The sequence below is a fragment of the Morus notabilis genome, unplaced genomic scaffold (assembly GCF_000414095.1).
Source record: "Morus notabilis unplaced genomic scaffold, ASM41409v2 Scaffold40, whole genome shotgun sequence".
In the NCBI taxonomy this organism is placed as follows: Eukaryota; Viridiplantae; Streptophyta; class Magnoliopsida; order Rosales; family Moraceae; genus Morus; species Morus notabilis.
Window position 1 is genome coordinate 101,539 of NW_010367845.1, and position 18,278 is coordinate 119,816.

The 18,278-nt window shown below is 33.2% G+C and overlaps 2 protein-coding genes and 2 non-coding genes across 4 annotated transcripts; 2 read left to right on the forward strand and 2 right to left on the reverse strand.

Annotated features, from left to right (window-relative positions):
• Nucleotides 1-3,845: 3,845 nt before the first annotated feature.
• Nucleotides 3,846-7,529, reverse strand: LOC21393098. The gene is made up of 9 exons (XM_024175724.1): nt 7,454-7,529; nt 6,995-7,309; nt 6,301-6,500; nt 5,805-6,155; nt 5,460-5,660; nt 5,297-5,367; nt 5,023-5,162; nt 4,500-4,832; nt 3,846-4,274 (listed from the first exon to the last, which is right to left on the reverse strand). The coding sequence occupies exons 1-9, from the start codon at nt 7,491-7,493 to the stop codon at nt 4,237-4,239; spliced, it is 1,689 nt and encodes a 562-aa protein (XP_024031492.1). The 5' UTR covers nt 7,494-7,529; the 3' UTR covers nt 3,846-4,236.
• An 855-nt stretch (nt 7,530-8,384) lies between these two features.
• LOC112094547 lies at nt 8,385-8,468 on the forward strand. The gene has a single exon (XR_002903592.1). It is a non-coding gene; the product is annotated as a small nucleolar RNA Z102/R77 (small nucleolar RNA).
• Nucleotides 8,469-8,593: 125 nt separating this feature from the next.
• Nucleotides 8,594-8,676, forward strand: LOC112094548. The gene has a single exon (XR_002903593.1). It is a non-coding gene; the product is annotated as a small nucleolar RNA Z102/R77 (small nucleolar RNA).
• A 1,716-nt stretch (nt 8,677-10,392) lies between these two features.
• Nucleotides 10,393-14,016, reverse strand: LOC21393099 (1-aminocyclopropane-1-carboxylate oxidase homolog 11). Its single transcript, XM_010113595.2, has 3 exons — nt 13,452-14,016; nt 11,814-12,135; nt 10,393-10,647 (listed from the first exon to the last, which is right to left on the reverse strand). The coding sequence occupies exons 1-3, from the start codon at nt 13,991-13,993 to the stop codon at nt 10,393-10,395; spliced, it is 1,119 nt and encodes a 372-aa protein (XP_010111897.1). The 5' UTR covers nt 13,994-14,016.
• Between the last annotated feature and the right edge of the window lie 4,262 nt (nt 14,017-18,278).

The following is an 18,278-nucleotide window of genomic DNA, read 5'->3' on the forward strand; positions in this document are numbered from 1 at the left end:
TTCAAATATTATTCATAATTGTGTTAATGCCATATGATATCAAGGATAAAAATAGGTTTTTTTTTTTTCTTTTTTCCCTTAAAAAAAAAAAGAAAAAGAAAACAAGAACAAGAAGATCGACCCACTAATTATCTTCTTGTTCTTGTTTTCTTTTTCTTTTTTTTTTCAAGGAAAAAAAAAAAAAACTATTTTTATCCTTGATATCATATGGCATTAACACAATTATGAATAATATTTGAAGATACTACTGATGTTAAGTATCATAATTAATAGAAGATCAATTCATTTATAAATTATATAAGTGAGATTCAATTTTAATTAGTGTGTGGTGTTAATAACATGTAACATTGTTTACAATTTTGTTCTTTCTCACTTTTTTTTTTCTTTTTTACCTTGAAAAAAAAAAGAAAAAGAAAACAAGAACAAGAAGATAATTAGTGGGTCGATCTTCTATTATTTATGATGCTTAACAATGATAGTATTATTAAATATTGTTCATAATCGTGCAAATGCCATGATGTGATATCAAGAATAAAGATAGGTTTTTCCCTTAAAAAAAAAAGAAAAAGAAACCAAGAACAAGAAGATATTTAGTCTATATATTTTCTTAAATATAGTTTCATTTTAGGATTTCTACATTTTATTTCTCACACACTTATATATTGAGACATCCGTACCTAATAAAAACTCAAAATAAGGATCTAAAAGTTGAAATCACTTGTTTATCTTATATGACCTTGATCGTTAGTTCGTGCTTTTATGTATCGCTATATGTATCTTCTGTTCTAAAGCAAAACGGAAAAGTTAAACTTTATAATTTGCGTTTAATCATGTATTTAACTATCAATTAATTAATGTTGAAATAGGAAAATTAAATAAATCACGCGCAGATATATATGTCCATATGACCAGTCAAGAAGACACCCAGCTATATTAGACCGTTAATTCATAATTAATGTTTATATATTGCATGTCTTATATATTACGTAGCTAAAGTCTAGTATATTGTACCAATTTTATATTCAAACTAGTGTAAAACCCACTATTTATTTTCTACTGTTTATGTCCCTAAGCTCGATTAGTTTAATTTTAAAATAAATGTGAAGAATAATATGGCCAATTTTGTATATGTAAGAAGATAACGAAATTGTGAATATATTAAATCCACGAAACGTGTGACAAACACACCGCCAAAAGAATCCTCGTGGAATATACACAAGAACAAATCCATATATATATATATATATGAAAAATACTAATACAATGAATCTCTCTTATAGGGCAATTTACTCTAGAAGCTAGACAAACAAGTTACTGCACTGACGACATAAATAGAACACATAAAATGCCTAATTTGCGTGATGATTGAGTAATCATAAGAAAAAGAGTTTCATTTTCAAACGATCACGTACAAATCTTGCTGATAAATTTGTTTTGCATGCTGGCATAATTTGCTTGCAGCATTTTTAAATTTTTAATGTAGTTTGAATGGGAGGCAGATGTTCAAAGTCTTGGCCTAAATATAGGACTTGTTTGATCGTTCAGTAACAACAATATTGGATATAAATCATGAAAGAAGAACGATAAGGACAGCAGATTGTCATTTCAAAGTAGGTTAACTAGTAGAATTAGATAGAGTGAGATGAACAAGTGTATTTCAGACCAATAGGCACATTTATCAGCAACGTTCTCTAGTAAACGGCGTTGGATTTAGTTAAAATCACATCACATTAAAAAAGTATGCAAAACAGATAGTTTTTAATACAAATTTGAAGGTTGAAAAGTAAAAAACTACCGTTAATTATTTTTTCGAGTCATACCAAAGAAACTCACCATTTATCATCATCATCATAATAGTAATATGACATTGTGAGAGCTTTTTACTGTAGCAAAAAAATTAGATGTGACTGTTTGTGAAAGCTTTTTACTGTAATAAAACTCGAATTTTAAACTCGAATCAGCGAAACGAACGATGCCTTAATATATTATTTAACGAATTAGGGAACCTTCCCTCTTTAGCTGCTAATTTACACCTGAGTTAGACGAATACTACTTTAAAGAATTGGTATTCAAATGTACAACTTTGGTTAAAAAATTTGAGTTTAATTTACACATAAAAGTGTTACGGGTGGATAATTAAACTTCATAAATGATAAATGGTACTATATATGCCTAATTTACACCGTAGATTTATGTCCCTCCCATCCTTTAGAGTCTTTAATTTGTGTCCTCTGTTTTAAAAATTTACGAGTATGTGAACAAAATTATCAACAATTTTCAAAGACCCTGTGGTTGATATCAAACTCATGAAAGCGTTGGCGGAACGCTCGTGTTGTTGAGGCATCACAATCAAATTAGACAAAATGACTTCTTGGAACATATTTGTGTTTAGTATAAAGATTTATATCATGGTTCGAATCATGATTCGTGATTCATTATAATATTTTTTCTAATAAAAAACACACGTAAACTGAAAATGATTCTGAATTATGATTTTGTACCAACATGTCACCAAGACAACCAACACAACAAGCTTGATTGTTCCATGGAGTTGAAAGTGATTAAAATCAAGCCAATAACATGATTATGATTAAATAAACTAAAAAATAACCCAAATTTAAAAGAACACCGGAACTAATGAAATGTTTCAATTATTCGCAAATACAAAAGAGCATCCCACTAAATTAAGCATAGATTAAGAAACTGCATTAAGGAATATAAAGGCTTAAAAAGGATCTAAATAATTTCTAATATCTAAAGACGTTTCTGGGGTGAAGTGTTGATATCTAAAGACGCTTAAAAAGGATATGCGTTCATAGATATCTAGTGCGAAATGTTACACCGAGTGTTTCAACAAGTATTACAACATGATATGCACATCAGTTGCTGAAAACGCTTCTAGGGTGTGAGTTTTTTTATTTTTTTGTGTCTTTGGCCTATTTTTGACAAAAATGTGGAGAACAATGTAATTTTATATTTTTTGTTGTTTTTAAATTTTTTTACGATCTCTTGTTAGTTTTGTCAAAAAATATTAAAGGGAGAGATTGTTAAGTATTTTTATTAGTTGGTAATTTATTTTCAATCTTGTAAAAATTCAAAAAAACAGGTTCAAGAAGATTTCGTATTGCAGAAGAAGATTTAAAATCAGATTTGAAGTTAAAGTTGCAGATTTTGTTGAGTTGAGATTTGAAGAGATAAGGATAAAAACTTGGTCAAAGGAAGATAAGACAATTGTTGAGATTTGGAGAAATAAGGATAAGACTCTGGTTAAAGGAAGATAAGGCATTAGTTATTTGAATTTAAATAGGAGATAAAGCTTACATAGAGATCAAGCTGTTTTCAGATTTGAATTCTTGACTTAATCCGATTATTGTTTGGAGTTGTTCAAAATTAGAGCTTGCGGATAACGTTTACAAAAGAATATTTAAAATCAAATTAAGCTTGATGTATTACGTGAAGCATGAGAGGTTTACATGTGATAAACATATATTGTTAACGTTAGAAGTGAGAGGAGCTTGGAGAAGAAGGCCACTGGTGAGGTAAGATAGATTAGACTATGTGCTATAAAGGTGATGGTGGATGAGAAGGTTAAATCCGAATTCAAAGTTTACAAGGATAATTAATTCGAATTTGATAGCTTGCTGCATAATTCGAATTGGAGATTGAAAAGATAACGTGAAGATATTTTAGAGTCTATCTAGAAGAGAGAATCATGAAGATAATAGAGATCTTATCGAGAATAGATTTGAATGAGATTCTCTTCACTTTATTTAAAGGCTTTGTTTTAGAGCATATGTGAAGAGACAAATTTAATAGAATATCTCCAGAGGAAAAGTCTGTGAATTTGAGAGCTTATTACTGAGAAAATATTCAGAGAGACGTCTGTGAGTTTTTATGAGTTATTGAGATCGTCCTTCGGGAGAGGAATTTGTTGCTTTCAGGAGAAAGCTCTGCCGGTTGAAGGGAGTTCGTCAGGTGAATAGAAGACGTGTGGTGCACGCTAAACAATCACTGTGGAGATCCGTCACAGCGGCGTTATTGTCTAGAAGGGAGTCCTTGAGTGAATAAGTCCGTCCGGTATCTGTAATTTCTAGAACATAGTGAAATTGTTTACTGTCTAGGCATGACTCCGCAAATGTAGGTGTGCGCACCGAACTGCGATATCATTTGTGTGTTCTTTTGATTTCTGCACTTTTTTCTGTTCGAGCAACTGGACGTAATTAACCCGGATCTTAATTAATTAAGCTGTGTTTCAGACAGTGTTCCAATATCATCTGAAACGCCATACGTAAAATCAGATATAACAGAAGATACAACAATAACAACTACGGTTCAATGACAACCATTGGATGCATATAGGTGCAGAAAGATGCAACAATTTCCGAACTGTACAAATTCTCTAACAAAAAAAAAAATTCTAAGTTGGTCAGGGAAAAAAATCATGGATATAAAATAGATAACAATTAGAGCATTTAGCTTTTGTCTTCATCTGAAAATACCTTCATCATCCGTGCCGGGTAAGCCTTTGAGTACATCTCTCAAAGCATAGTAATGACTATCGCATTTGTGGTCTGATATTAAGTTGTTGGAAAGCACAATTCTCTGAAAATGTTCACCTGGATCCCTCTTCCAGAGTGTGAAAAACTCCCCGCCGTTTACTGTATGTGAATCCCGATTCCTCTTTAGGTAGTAAGCAGCACCTGGCACAAATAACTCCTCAGGCACTGCGCAGGAAGATCCTCCATCTTCAACAGCAACAGGATTTTCAGATCCTGTTTTTGAGGTTAAAGCGGCCCTTGGAGAAGCAGGTGATTCTTTTTTGACAAGATTATCTGCGCAGACATCGATACAGCATTTCAGAAAGGGAAGAGAGCAAATGTAGCAACCCACGTGTAAACTTTACTTTTGAATCATAAGATCATTCCCAAGCTCTTCCTTAAGTCATCAGAGTTTGGTCACAGGAGAAGTCACTAGTTCTAACAAAAATATTGACAACATTGAGTATAATGCAGGGTGGCTCACCAGACGAATCTTCGTTCCTCCTAAACTTTGCATAATCGGCAAGTCTCCTAGCTACGTCTTGCACTGAATAAACCACCTGCTTTGCATTTGTAACCAAATCTATGACGCCTCTCCAATCTTCCTTCTCAACTACACTCATCCTATTAAAAATGAACAAATCAAAAGGACAAACTTTTGTTAAAAGCAATTTGCATTTCTCTCCAACATGCCTCTTCTTTCCAAATGTTCAAATAAATAGAGTGAATAACTTTCAGATAAGCATACATTTACTTACCAATCAGTATCTATAATTTCATTTCTCATCCTTGTCAGAGAGGCTACACTTAACCTAGGAATAATATCATCCTGCAAAAAAGAAGGAAAAAAAAAAGTGAGAAAGAACAAAATGAAAGCATAAGAAATGAATTAGACAACAATATTAAAAAGAAAAATCTCACCTGCATCACAACAGTGGTAACATAATCGGAGCAGCTTTCGGCAAGTTCTTTGGAGACACAAGGTGGTGTCGCATACCCAATAGCAGAAACAATATCAGGGCTAAAACCCAGCTCCTTAACTGACTTCTTACGCAACATTATTGCTAGTAAAGAAGCTGTAGCACCTCCAAGGGAATGACCCACTAGCCTTAACCTAAATCCCTGTTAGTGAGTTAGGCTGACTCCGACAATAGCTAAAATTCAGGTGAAATAAAGAGCTAATAAAAAAAATGATAAAAAACACTCAGGTGCAATAGAAAACAGAAGAGCCATTCAAAGAAATAAGCAAATTAGAATGTTCACCACCTCAAATTTCCCCAAGCATTTTCTTATGGTTTCCATCTCATGATTAAGAAACCACCGAGCTGCTTCAGCTGTGCCAAAGTGAGTTGAATAGCCTTCAAATGTGACTTCACCATCACTTGAAGAAACAATATCAGTGATAAGGTCATATACTGTATGGGTACCACGAATTCCAAGGATCACAAATTTCTTACGAGGATCAATCCCTATGTAATATCCAGGTCTCATCACACTGGAATTCCTAACAAATTTCAATACATTGCTTTCTCGAAGCATGCTGTGTTTTGCAAGACTTGTAGGATTATCCTTATAAGAACCTTTTGCTAACTCAGTGTGGTAAATAAGGTCATGAACCTAAAAACGCAAAACCAATGCCATATAAGAACACTATAAGATTTCAAAAGTGTTAACTTCATAAGTGAACAAACACACACACCCCACATTCAGCACGCAAATATTCCACAATACAACTAAAATAAGAATAAGGTATAGAAGTTACAATCGATTCTGAAAAGATTTGAGTGCCTTTCACATCTTCAACACGATTTACAGATGTTTGACGAAGATATAAAAGATATAATCCAATGGTGAGATCACTCAGAGTCCAATCCTGAATTCCAATCTTACTCCGCTGTATGCTTGAAATGATCTCCGAAACGGATCGGGTGGTGGGCGGGGATCCGTTTCCTTCCTCACTTCCTGCGGATCAACAGTTAAATCACTTGCCAAGTCAGGGTCTATTTGACAAATGTATTTAATCCCTGATTCTGATTCTGATTATGCTACAGTATTTCCTTCTTACAAAGAATTTGAATTCAAAAATTTCCCACCAATGGTTTTCTCACAAAGTTCCACTAATGAATCAAAATCACTGATTTGAACGAGTGATTAAGTGAACCAAACGGGCCTTAGGACTTATTTGGGACATATGTTCAAACCCAAAATTTGGGTTCTACTACCGTGTTTTTTATCTCACAAAGAGTGTGAATTCTAAAATTTCCTCTTGTGAAAGAGCTCCTGCCAATGAACCCGAATAATTACTTGAATATATGTTCCAAACGACCCCTGAATGTTTGAAAGATTTATTTGCACTTAAATTCGAACAATTCAATCACTCAATTCACATAAAGATCCTAAATTTCTTATTGGCAACTCTGCTAAAAGCCAAATCATGGTGAAATGAACAAACAAACCTGTTGGTAGAGCCCACCTATACAACTGAAGAGCTGGTTCTAGAGCCTTAGAGAGCCAAGCAAGCTCCAATTTCCACTTACTATCACCAAGTAAATCTTCATCGTCGGAATTGTATTTACCAAGTCCAGAATCTTCAGCGACTTTCTTCTTCTCAACTCTAGACCTCGAAGAAACTTGCGAAACATTGTTTTCTCGCTTCACTACATCATCTTCAACCTTGTTTGATTTCTTTTGTTGAGAGTTAAACCGACAAAGAATTCCATACATTAATCTTTCACAAGATTCTCGTTTCTTTACAAAATTTTCAATGCCATCTAGAAAATTAGAAAGTTAGATCATTTAACATCTGATCAAATTGCATAGACACGCAAAAGCTTCCTAAACAGAGATTTTCATTTTAGTAACAAGAAATGAGAGAAAAGAAAAAGAAATGAATAGAGATCAAGGAGTTAGCTTACAAAAATTGCGGAAGAGCCGCTTCGCCGATGGATTTGCCATTTCCTGTTGACAGAGAGAGAGAGAGAGAGAGAGAGAGAGAGGAGCAGTGATGTTAAGGCGGTTGTTTTCGCAGGTCGTGGCGGCTGGCGGCGATGGCAACGGGGATGGTGAAATGGATCGGGCCAATGGATTTGGTCTCCGGGTGGGTTGGGCCGAATCCTGGATATTTGGGCCACTGGCCCATTAGGTACTCGAGAAGCACGATGAGAGCCTTATTGTATTCGGCCCTTCTTTACACAATTACCCTCAAACTTTTCCTAGCAAATTGCTCCCTCAATTTTTAATTTTAATAATTAATTTTTTAAATTTATAAAACTATTTTATTATGTCTCATTTTTTAAATTTGCTCGTATTTTTGTTAGATTTTAAGGATTAAAAATTTTGAAATTGAAAGATTATATTACATTTGAATTCAAAATTTATAGTCAAACGTCCATTTTTAACACTATTTTAACACAATTATTATTAAAATATGACGTATTATAACAATTTTACTTAGGGTGACTGGTTAAAATTAAAAATTTAAAGGGTAAGAGGGTAAATGTCTGAAATACTCATGTATAATATAAATATCCCCCACTCTGTCCCCTAATCGTCCAAGTCTAACTCTAGGGTTTCACTCTGAAGCACAGTTTCGATTACGCCATCAAAGTAGTGCCGCCGCCCTTCCTCTCTCACCCTTTCAACTGTCTCTGTTCCCTCTCCCAATAAGCTCTCTTCATTCCGCCATGGGATTTAGCCAAACCAGATCTGAGCTTTCAATTGGTCTAAAATCACCTCTTGTTCTTCTCGCCAAAGACATTCTTTTTATCTCCTTTCGTATATGCAAAAGATCTACATTTTTTTTCTTAGCATAATTTTTAATTCGATTCAATATTTTGTAGTGTCGGAGAATGAGATGATGACTATTGTTTTCCCTATTGGTTTGATTGCCGCGATGATGGCACAATCAGTATTAGCTCTAGCTGATCGTTCTCCTTTTTGTTTATGTTTTTCATTTTTTTTTTTCTTACAAAAACTCAAATTTGTGTACTTCTGTAGAAGTTTCGTTAGATTATGTCGGAACAAGCTTTTATCTTTTTTTTTTCCTTATTGCTGGAGAATGATATGATGACTTTGAATTCCCTATTGGTTTGATTGCCTAGATGATGGCAACTAATGTATTAGCTCTAGCTGATCATTCTCTTTTCTTTTCATGGTTTTCTATTTTATTCGTATAAAAGAGTTTCTTGTCAAGACAACAATTCGGAAAAAAAAAAAAAAACACATTATTTATGAATTCATTTGGTTTTCTGATAAGCACTCTTGTCAATTTATTATTCATTTTTTATTATTGTCTCTCGTAGAAATTATTTTATCTGCCAGGATTATGTTCGGTAGGATGGATGGAAAAAAAAAAAAAAAAAAAGTAAATATTTAAGTAAAAAAAGTAAAATGATTTTTTTTTATTTCATAGAAGATAAAGAAAAATAAAAAGAAAATATTAAATTTAAAGTATTTTATAATTATGTTATAATATAAATAAAAATATGGTAAATAGTGAATATTAAACTTTTTATTTTATATTTTATTTGTTTGTTAAATTTTTTTTTTTGGTTAAAATTTAAAGGATTAAAAATTAATGAGCTTTATAAATTGTTTTTTATTTATCTCTGCCAAATAACTTAAACTTACATTTTCTTGTTCAAAATTCTTCCTTTATTTTTTTATTTTCTCATTTCTAACCTATTAAACACACTGTTAGAGTGATATGATCATGTTCAGTCTTCTAGCAGTTGTACTTATAGTCTAGAACTCACACCATAACAATAACTTGGTGCTCTTCTTTTAAAAAAAAAATTTTACTCTCTTTTGCAGAAGAAAGATGTTAAGAACCACAGATCAAGTTGGAACCTTACACGAACAAAAGCTCACTAATATGACTGTTTTTTAATTAAGTGAGAGACACGGACAACAGAATGGTGATATCTTTTATCTTTGCATTGGCGATATTGGTAAATAAAACAGCCAAAAGCGGGCGTCTCAGCAAAACAGAGTTCCCTGCTGTTTTGCACAATCTGAATGATTGAGAACTAACCATAAGATTCTGTGAGAGATTGTTATGATTATTAAAACGAGCGATTCATCAATTAAACAAGCGATTCGTTTTGTCTCCTTTTTGAATTTCAATTCAGTTTTGAACACCAGTTTGCTTGTAAGCTACGCCTTCTTGGTCTTGAACCTGTATTTTTGAATTTTTTTGGACACACAGGCCCGTTTAGTTTTAAGTTTTTAATTCGAGTTAAGATATAATTTTATGTGAAAATTTTTTATTATAATAAAAAAATTAAATATAATTGTGTCTAAGAATTTTTTAATTTAAATAAGTGAAATGAATGAGGTCATAATCTGCCAATAATGCCAACATTCAAAAAGTGAACCTAACGACAATGACTGGAATCCCATAGTCGATCATCTGATTTCTGAAAGCAAGTTTCCACCGTATTCTTAACACCATTGACTATCTTTTTTCTCCTATCATCGTTCGTACTCGAAGCCTTTGAGATCAATAAGCGGAACCTGGAGACCATGAATTCTGGTTTTTGGGCAATGAATTTTGTGAATCCTCTGGTGGGTGGATCCGTGGACGAAGGTTTTTGGTATTTTGAAACTAGTTAGTTTTGCCTCGAGTTCTTGGACTATATTTTCTTAATGTTACACTTAATTAAATTTTTCAAATGTTATACTTAAATAAATTGAGTATTATACATGCACAAACGAATGATGTTACATGGAAATAAAAAAAAAAAGTAATATAGATGTCACACTTAAGACTATTGTCTATATACATATCTTGCGTTGCAATCACAAAATAACAATATTTTAGTGTATCTTACACTTCGCTATATGTAAGAAAATATTATTGCAGCTTAAAACTAGGGATGGCTGATTGACCATCTAGACCCTTTGACACATAAAGAGTGACGTATTCTTTATAGTGAACTTCCCTATACAATGGGGGGTTATCCTCAGTGAGGAGTTCCTTTATTGGTCCATAGGGCTCTAAACTATTGGCCGTGCTGGGATAGAAGAAGCATGCAGCTGATACTCGAGGCCCAACACGCCCTGCCAACACACGATGCTCCACGCTCCTGAATCTGTCGTTGGTTATTATCTACAACGTAAAACGTGAAAAGAACCATTAACAAGGATATTTGCTTAAGAACATCCGAATGAGCTTTGAAAAAAGATAAAAAGAGACATTAGTGGTATCCAGTCAATTCGGTCGTAGAAATATTGCTACTCTACTCTACCCGCGTTTCAATTACCTTCAAAAGAATTTATGCAAATTCTTTGATTCGGTGAAGAAAAACAAATCCTACTGTTCTTGTCAAATTTGCATTCTATTTACTTCGATATAAATTTGATGTTAAAACATTTAGACGACATAACCGTGTAATTGTGGAGTAAGCTACACACGTTACATGTCGTTTAAGATGTGACAGGAGCGCAACGATCTAGCCCAAACCTACTTAAACTAAGGGCTTAGCCTGGTCTGAAGGAAGAAGAAAGTAGACCCTGTAGGGTTACATGTTTTTTAAGAGGTGGCAGGAGCGCAACGATCTAACTCAAACCTACTTAAACTAAGGGCTTAGCCCAGTCTGAAGGAAGAAGAAAGTAGACCCTATAGAGAAGCGGATAGGAGGGGTAGCCTATAGACTCAAGCAATCAACTCGGTGAAAACCCACCCCGTATCCCATGTTCATCAGAATAGAGGACCTAGAACACCTTGGTGAATCAAACCCAGAGATCATGGCCAACAACGCCAGTCACCGAGGTAAAAGTTGGGAACGGGTTGAAACTTACGATTTGAAGACCAAATCAGAGACTAGTTGACATCTCGCAGAGCGACTCTCAACGAGGACGTAGAGACTATTTGAAAAAAAAAAAAATTGGCTTAATCCGCCTTTACTAAAGACTACTTACCCTTTATCCATATAGACACCTGACCGTATACCTAATTTGTATGAAAGCAGCTCATAAAGATTTTTATTAGATGACGAACCTTATTTATACGCACTCTGTAAATTTAAACCGTCATATTTTCATAAACATCATAAGTTTTCTTTTAATGTGATTCTAATATGATTTTTAACAGTTAAAACCGTAGACTATTTAAAAAAAAATAACGCATACGTAATTATTTTTTTGCACTCTGTTTAATTGGTACCCAATATACTAATTACTAATTCTCGACGCTTATCAACAGTAGAAAAACCAATGACATTTATACAACAATTATATATATATATACATGTGTGTATGCAAATTAATTATTACCTGCAACAAGTCGCCAATGTTAGCTACCAGCGCACCATCCAAATAAGGGACATCAACCCACTGATTTTGGTGAAGGACTTGTAGACCGCCCACATTGTCTTGCAACAATACGGTCAAGAAATATGGATCCGAGTGATTGGTTACACCCAAAGTCAGTTCAGGCTCAGGGCAAACTGGGTAATAGTGGGATATTAAATACCGAGATTTCATGCAATTTAAGCTGGCTAGGTAGACACTTCTTAGCCCCAGAGCCTCAGATAGTAATTCACATAGTGTCTCCTTGAGTCTTACCACGCATTTCATGTACTCAATTATTTCCCCTCTGCAAAATAAAACACAACAAAATCACAACTTATATTATTTAAAAGCATGCCATGGCAAATTTATATATATACATATATGTGTGTGTGTGTGTGTGTTGTGCATCAAAAACTCCAAGACTTTATTCTAAAAGTTGAACGTTGTTGCATAGCTAGCCTACTTCTTTTAGAAGAACTCTTACACTTTTCTTGTGAACAAAGTTACAAGTGTGGTCACTTCACCTAGGTCCTCAATGCCTTTTTCTTTTTTTTTTTTCCCTCTAAATAAAAAAAAAAAAAATGGATCATTGGTAGTGCAATCACTTCTTGTACCCTTTTGTTAGTCGATATGAATGGCTCATTGTCAAAATTGTGGACTGGATACTTATGTTGAAAACTAAAAAAGAAAGTCAAAGAGGGAGAATAAGAAAAGAGAGGGAGCACCGAAAACAGTGTTGATTTTAGAAAATGAACCCAGCTGTAACAGCTGGTTCACTCATAGAAGATGGGGAGACAAATGCTATAAGTACAGGTCTCTCCTCATTTGTTTTGCATCCCAAAAAAACTGAGAGCTCCCCTTTGTAAATTTGCAAGAAATTCTTTAGATTTTCAATTTGTGGGCTTTTACAATTTCTGCCTAATTTGTTATCTTTCTTTTCTTTAGTAAATAGAGTGGCCCACAGTGTCCGGAGACGTAGGCAATATTTGGCCAAACTCCGTTATCAATTCTAGTGTTCTTTTATTTGTTTTTAGAATTCAATAGTTATTCTATCGGGTTTGTCCACTGTATTTAGTATTGTGCATCTATATAGTATTATTCACATATATTGTACAATTCACGTGTACAGTACTATTTAAAAGTACTTTTCACAGTGAAATTGTTTTGAGTGGGAAATATCCGATTTCCCCAACACCTTTGTCTATAGCATAAATTAATTCCATACCAATAAAACATAAAGATCTAATCCAATTCTACTCAAACGATAAACTCAGTTTTTCTTTATTAAGATCGCAAGTCCAACACCTCTCAATCCATTCATTGGGTAATTGGACTTGAAAATAGATGATAGAGTATCAAATCAACTTGAACTCATCTTAAAAAAGAGAAGAAAGAATGGCATGCATTTGTATCACCTTATCAACTAAAATTGACCACTTTAATTATTTTGCTATTTAGAATCACAACTTAAGTTTTTATTATTGTATTTTTTTCTCACAAAAATTTAAATTAAACCTTTTTTACTGTAGTATTTTCTCTCACATGAATTTATTTTTAACTCAAAACAAGGCATAATGTACATATAATTAGAAAAAGCAAAGACAGGCATTCAGTTATAACCTGCACGCTTGAGGTAGTGCTTCCAAGTCTATTGGATGGTCTTGAAAATTGCAAGCCAGTGAATCCCTCCAATTTGCGGGCGCAGATGTGTGAAGGTATCCATAACTGTAATACCTAATTCGTTTCCACACATCTTGGGAATACCACTTGGTCTTCTCCTCATTGGGTTGCTCATGGAATCGTCTAATACTCTCCCTCAAATCCTCCATAACGGTCTTGGGAACCCCATGGTTCACCATCTGAAAGAAACCCCATTTCTCTGCAGCGCAACGTATGTCACCGACGATCTCCGCTCGGCGGTGGTCCGTGCAGCCTTCGAGGTCGATCACCGGAACCTGAAGTTGATAACCAACACCGTCTGTAGTAGATTTGGTCGATGCTTTGTGTAAGATCTCCGGCGGAAGGACGAAGAATCTTGGAATCTTTGCTACGCCGGAGTCAACGAGTCCTTTTACTCCGGCTTTTGTTTTACTGAACTCCTCCACTTCTTTTGCCCGACCTTCATAATCTAAGGAACTGCTCTTCCCATCAACAACTTCCATCTAAAAATTATCTTATGATGATGAAATAGTTTTGATGAATAAGTATATACAAAGCTAGGTATATGTCTTGAGAGTATAATATAAAAGAAATGGTGTTGTTTGAGCAATTTATCAGAAAAATTGTAGATTGGTCGTGGCTCTGATCATGTGTTAGAATACTAATAAGAAAAATAAAATAACTTTCAATATGTTGGTACCGATTCGAGTCTTTTAACACTTTATAAGACAATATATGAATAATACAGAAACATAAAATAAAATAACACGAGAGAAATGGTATCGCGGTTCGGTAACACCTTACTCTACAAGACCACGCCCAGATGATGAACAATCCACTAAGAACTCTTTTACAATTCAATTAGACTTAATCTACCCGAGACTCCCTCTCTAAGAAGACACCTATGAACATGCAATTTCTCAATGGACTTGAACAGCGAGATCCCCTCGACTTTTTAACATTGGAATCCCTCCAACTAAGTTTTTCTCCCGAAAACACTCAAATCATCTCTCTTGAATACATGTGCTCACCCCTGTCTCACAACCCAGTAAAAACTCATCAAAAGGTGTATCATTACTCCAGAGACTCTTTCAATAAAAAGGCAGAAAGTTAAAGGCTTGACCACTTCTTGAAAAATTCGCTGAACCAAATCTGTTGCAGATCCTTGTTGCAACAATAACTGCAACATAGCTGTCACGATCAACTTTCTCAAAACCAGTCCGAATCAAACTCCTTTAATTCTGAAACCTTCCCAAACTGATATAAGAATCTGGACTTATTCTTAGGAGACAGAGGAAGATCATCCAGTCACGAAAATCTCAATCAAATCAATTTACTATTTTTAGCTCAATAGTTGACTTACAAAAATAGAAACTAAATTAAGTTTCCAGATCTTGCAGAAACCTTCCATAAAGACCTTTCCAGCTGCACATCTATTCTCAATCACAATCAACCAACCAAACATTTTCAAAATAATGCCAATCAAATCTGATTACAATCAATACACAAATTAAGAAATAAATCCCAATAATCTTTGAAAATAAATCCCAACACAATATTGACCCAATTTTATATTAGTTGTGTGGTATTCAGTGATTATCATGCTTCCTAGTATAAGCAATGTTATTTAATCCGTTAATAAAAAAAAATCACGTCATGAGGCTCATAAATGGAGCCTACATTTTATTAATAATGGTTCTTAATTAACACGGTCGGTGTTCTTAAACATTTGTCTTCGAGCATGGTTCTCGTGAGTACCTAGGAGAAACAGAATAGAAAACTTCAAAAAGGAGAAAGCATGCAACACTGTAGATTTCGAGCCAAGTGTAGTATAAAGTAATTAATGTTAGCCATTTGATGTTACAAATATAGTTGAACTATATGTTTAGCTAGTATGCAGTGAACATTATATTCAGAAATATGGAATCAGCTGCCTTGAGAAGATAAATAAATAAAACCGACAAGCCGGCTTCTATTCAGAGCTACATATTATAGACTATAAATAATATAAAATTTATGTACTTAGTTGCGATACAGCTCTGCCTGCTCTTTATAAATAAATAAACAAGTTTTTTGACAGCTCACTTGGAGAGCGAATTCGTATTCTATAATACCGTGATGGCGTAAATAATTTGGACCAGCCTGATTATCCGTAAGATATTATTAGAAAATAGAAACTACGTCTAATTAAGCCACAATTTAATTATACACTCATTTTAGTCTGCACTCGTCATGATATATAAGTTTTCAATTTCAGAAGAAGAAGAAAGATATACATGGTTATTCTAAAATTTATCCATCGATGAGTATTGTTGTTTTAACTATAAGATATTAATTTTATAGTTATAATAAATTAAGTAGTTGATCAAAAAAAATTTACGATTAATAAAATTAAATTCTTATCACACCACGTTATTAAATTATTATACTTAATGGGCGACTATCAATAGATATGTAACCATTAAAAACTCATTCATATATATACACGCATAATTGCATTTACTCTGCTAAAAGCCTAATTCGTTCACTTCTTATTGCCCGAACATCATAATCCAAGGAAGAAGTAGAACTACAGTACACTACGATGGACAAATTCAAAATCGTATGGAAATATCTTCAAAAAACGACAATGACTTGAATAGACGACATCAGATTGAAAAACAATAAAGATAATTGACATCAAACAGCGAACGACAATGGCTTCAATAAACGACATTTAACGGGAAAACTTAAATGACACAGAAAAGGACGATAATCAGAAAAATAACATCACCTGCAACTAACAATAACCACAGTAAAAACGACGATAACCAAAGAAACGACTATAAAACCAAAAAAAGCCATCCACTTTAAAAACGGCAAAGGAAACTAAGACCAATTTTTATTAAGAAAATTTAGTTACAGAGGATTAAAGGAAATAAGATCAATTTTGTTACACATGCACACCAAGAATGAAAACAGAAAATAAAAGGGATAAGATCATAGTAGTCTACACATTCATATAATTGTGTCGAATGTCCGATTTCTATATATTAGTACATATCAGATGAATATTCATGTATTTTAGATCTTGGAATAAATTAAGGAACATATATAATTAAGTCTTCCCCATTATTTTGACATAGATATAGTTTCATAGGATTGACTAGTGGAGATGGCTCAAAATTAGTATCATTAAAAGTTTTAATATTTTTTTATGGTGAAAGAAGGTTATTTTACTCTATTGATATGAATTATTTTTTTTTTACAATTAAATTAATTTTTTAACAGTTTAATGTGTAATATGAGTAATTCTAACCGCACTGTATTTTTAATGTAAATATGTACAATTTTAACCGTTAAATATTAATTCAACGCTTACCAAACAACAATTGCTGCCGGCGGCGCAAAATAATCATTTCCACGTAAATATTTTCTTTATCTTTTTAAGATGTTTAATAATTTTTTTCAGAGGAAATTTCTTTCTTTTGTTTCCTTCACTTGCAAACCATTCAAAAGGTGCAAAGCAATACATTGAAAATTTTGAGAATGTTCCTTCCATGTCCCCATACGGCTCATTTAATTTTATACGTGGTCAGTTAACTGCAGTTTATATAAACTGAAGGGCATTTTAGTCAACTAACAAAAAAATTTCACAATCGTCGTTATTCAAAAAGAAGGCCACGCCGGAAAGATTATATTCATTTGGACCATAATACCCTTTACTCCTTTTCATTTCTTTTCCTTAACATCTATTTCCATCCGTTTCCTGTCTAATAAAGAAAAGTCAAAGATAAACCCAGGAAAGTTCTTTAATTTTCTCCGCCTGAAATCTTGGAAGTTAAACAAAAAATCAACAATGGCTTTCAGTTCGTTTGACATTTTTTAAGAGTTTTTTTTTGTTTGTTAAGAGTCATTATTATACATTTTAATATGTTCACTTCGCAGATTTAAATTGAGATGTGATATTTTTTAAGAATTTTTAACTATAATAAAAAAAATTAAATTTGACATTTTTTGATAATTTTAACTATAAAAATTTAAAACTTAAAACTCAAATCGTTAAAATGAACGAAATCTTTATTTTTTATATATATTTTTTTGTCCTGTTAATTCTGTATTGTCTTGCATACTCTCTTTGGCCAGAGATAAAAACAGGGTCTTTGAGTGAATATTTCTGTAGATCTGACATGTTAAAGGTGTCAATTTGCTGTTTCACAGTCTTAGAATAAGCTTGTATAGATCTACAATTTTTTTCCCTTGTTCCAAAATTTTGAATTTTCGAAAGTTACTTTTCATAACTTGTCATTTTGCTATATGTTTACATCCCAAGAATTATTTTGTGTCGGTTTACCGAAAGGTCCGTGCTTTACTTTTGCCTTACTATATGATATGCAATTTGGTTCTTTTTATAGATTTTCGTCCAAATTTCTTTTGTTTTGAACAATTTAATTGTTTAAAGGAATCATAACATTTATTTGTTTTATAAATATCGTAAATATATTTTCTGTCATTTTGGCTTGGCAAGATTCAAATTCTGTTTTATTTTCTCTCCTTTTTTTTTTGGTGGATAATAAAATATTTAATTCTGTCGAAATCCCATTGGCATTTGGCTTTTAAATTGTTCTGATATATTTATCTGTTATTTTGTTAAGTTCAATGAATATGGAGTTCATGGGGGACCAACAGCAGAGGTTCTCAGACCAAATATTGATGTCTTTACACATCGTTTGCACTCTCATGTTGGCTTACAGACGCCAGAAATTCAAGTGAGATCTCATTTTCCCTTTCCCTCTCTCTCTCTCTCCT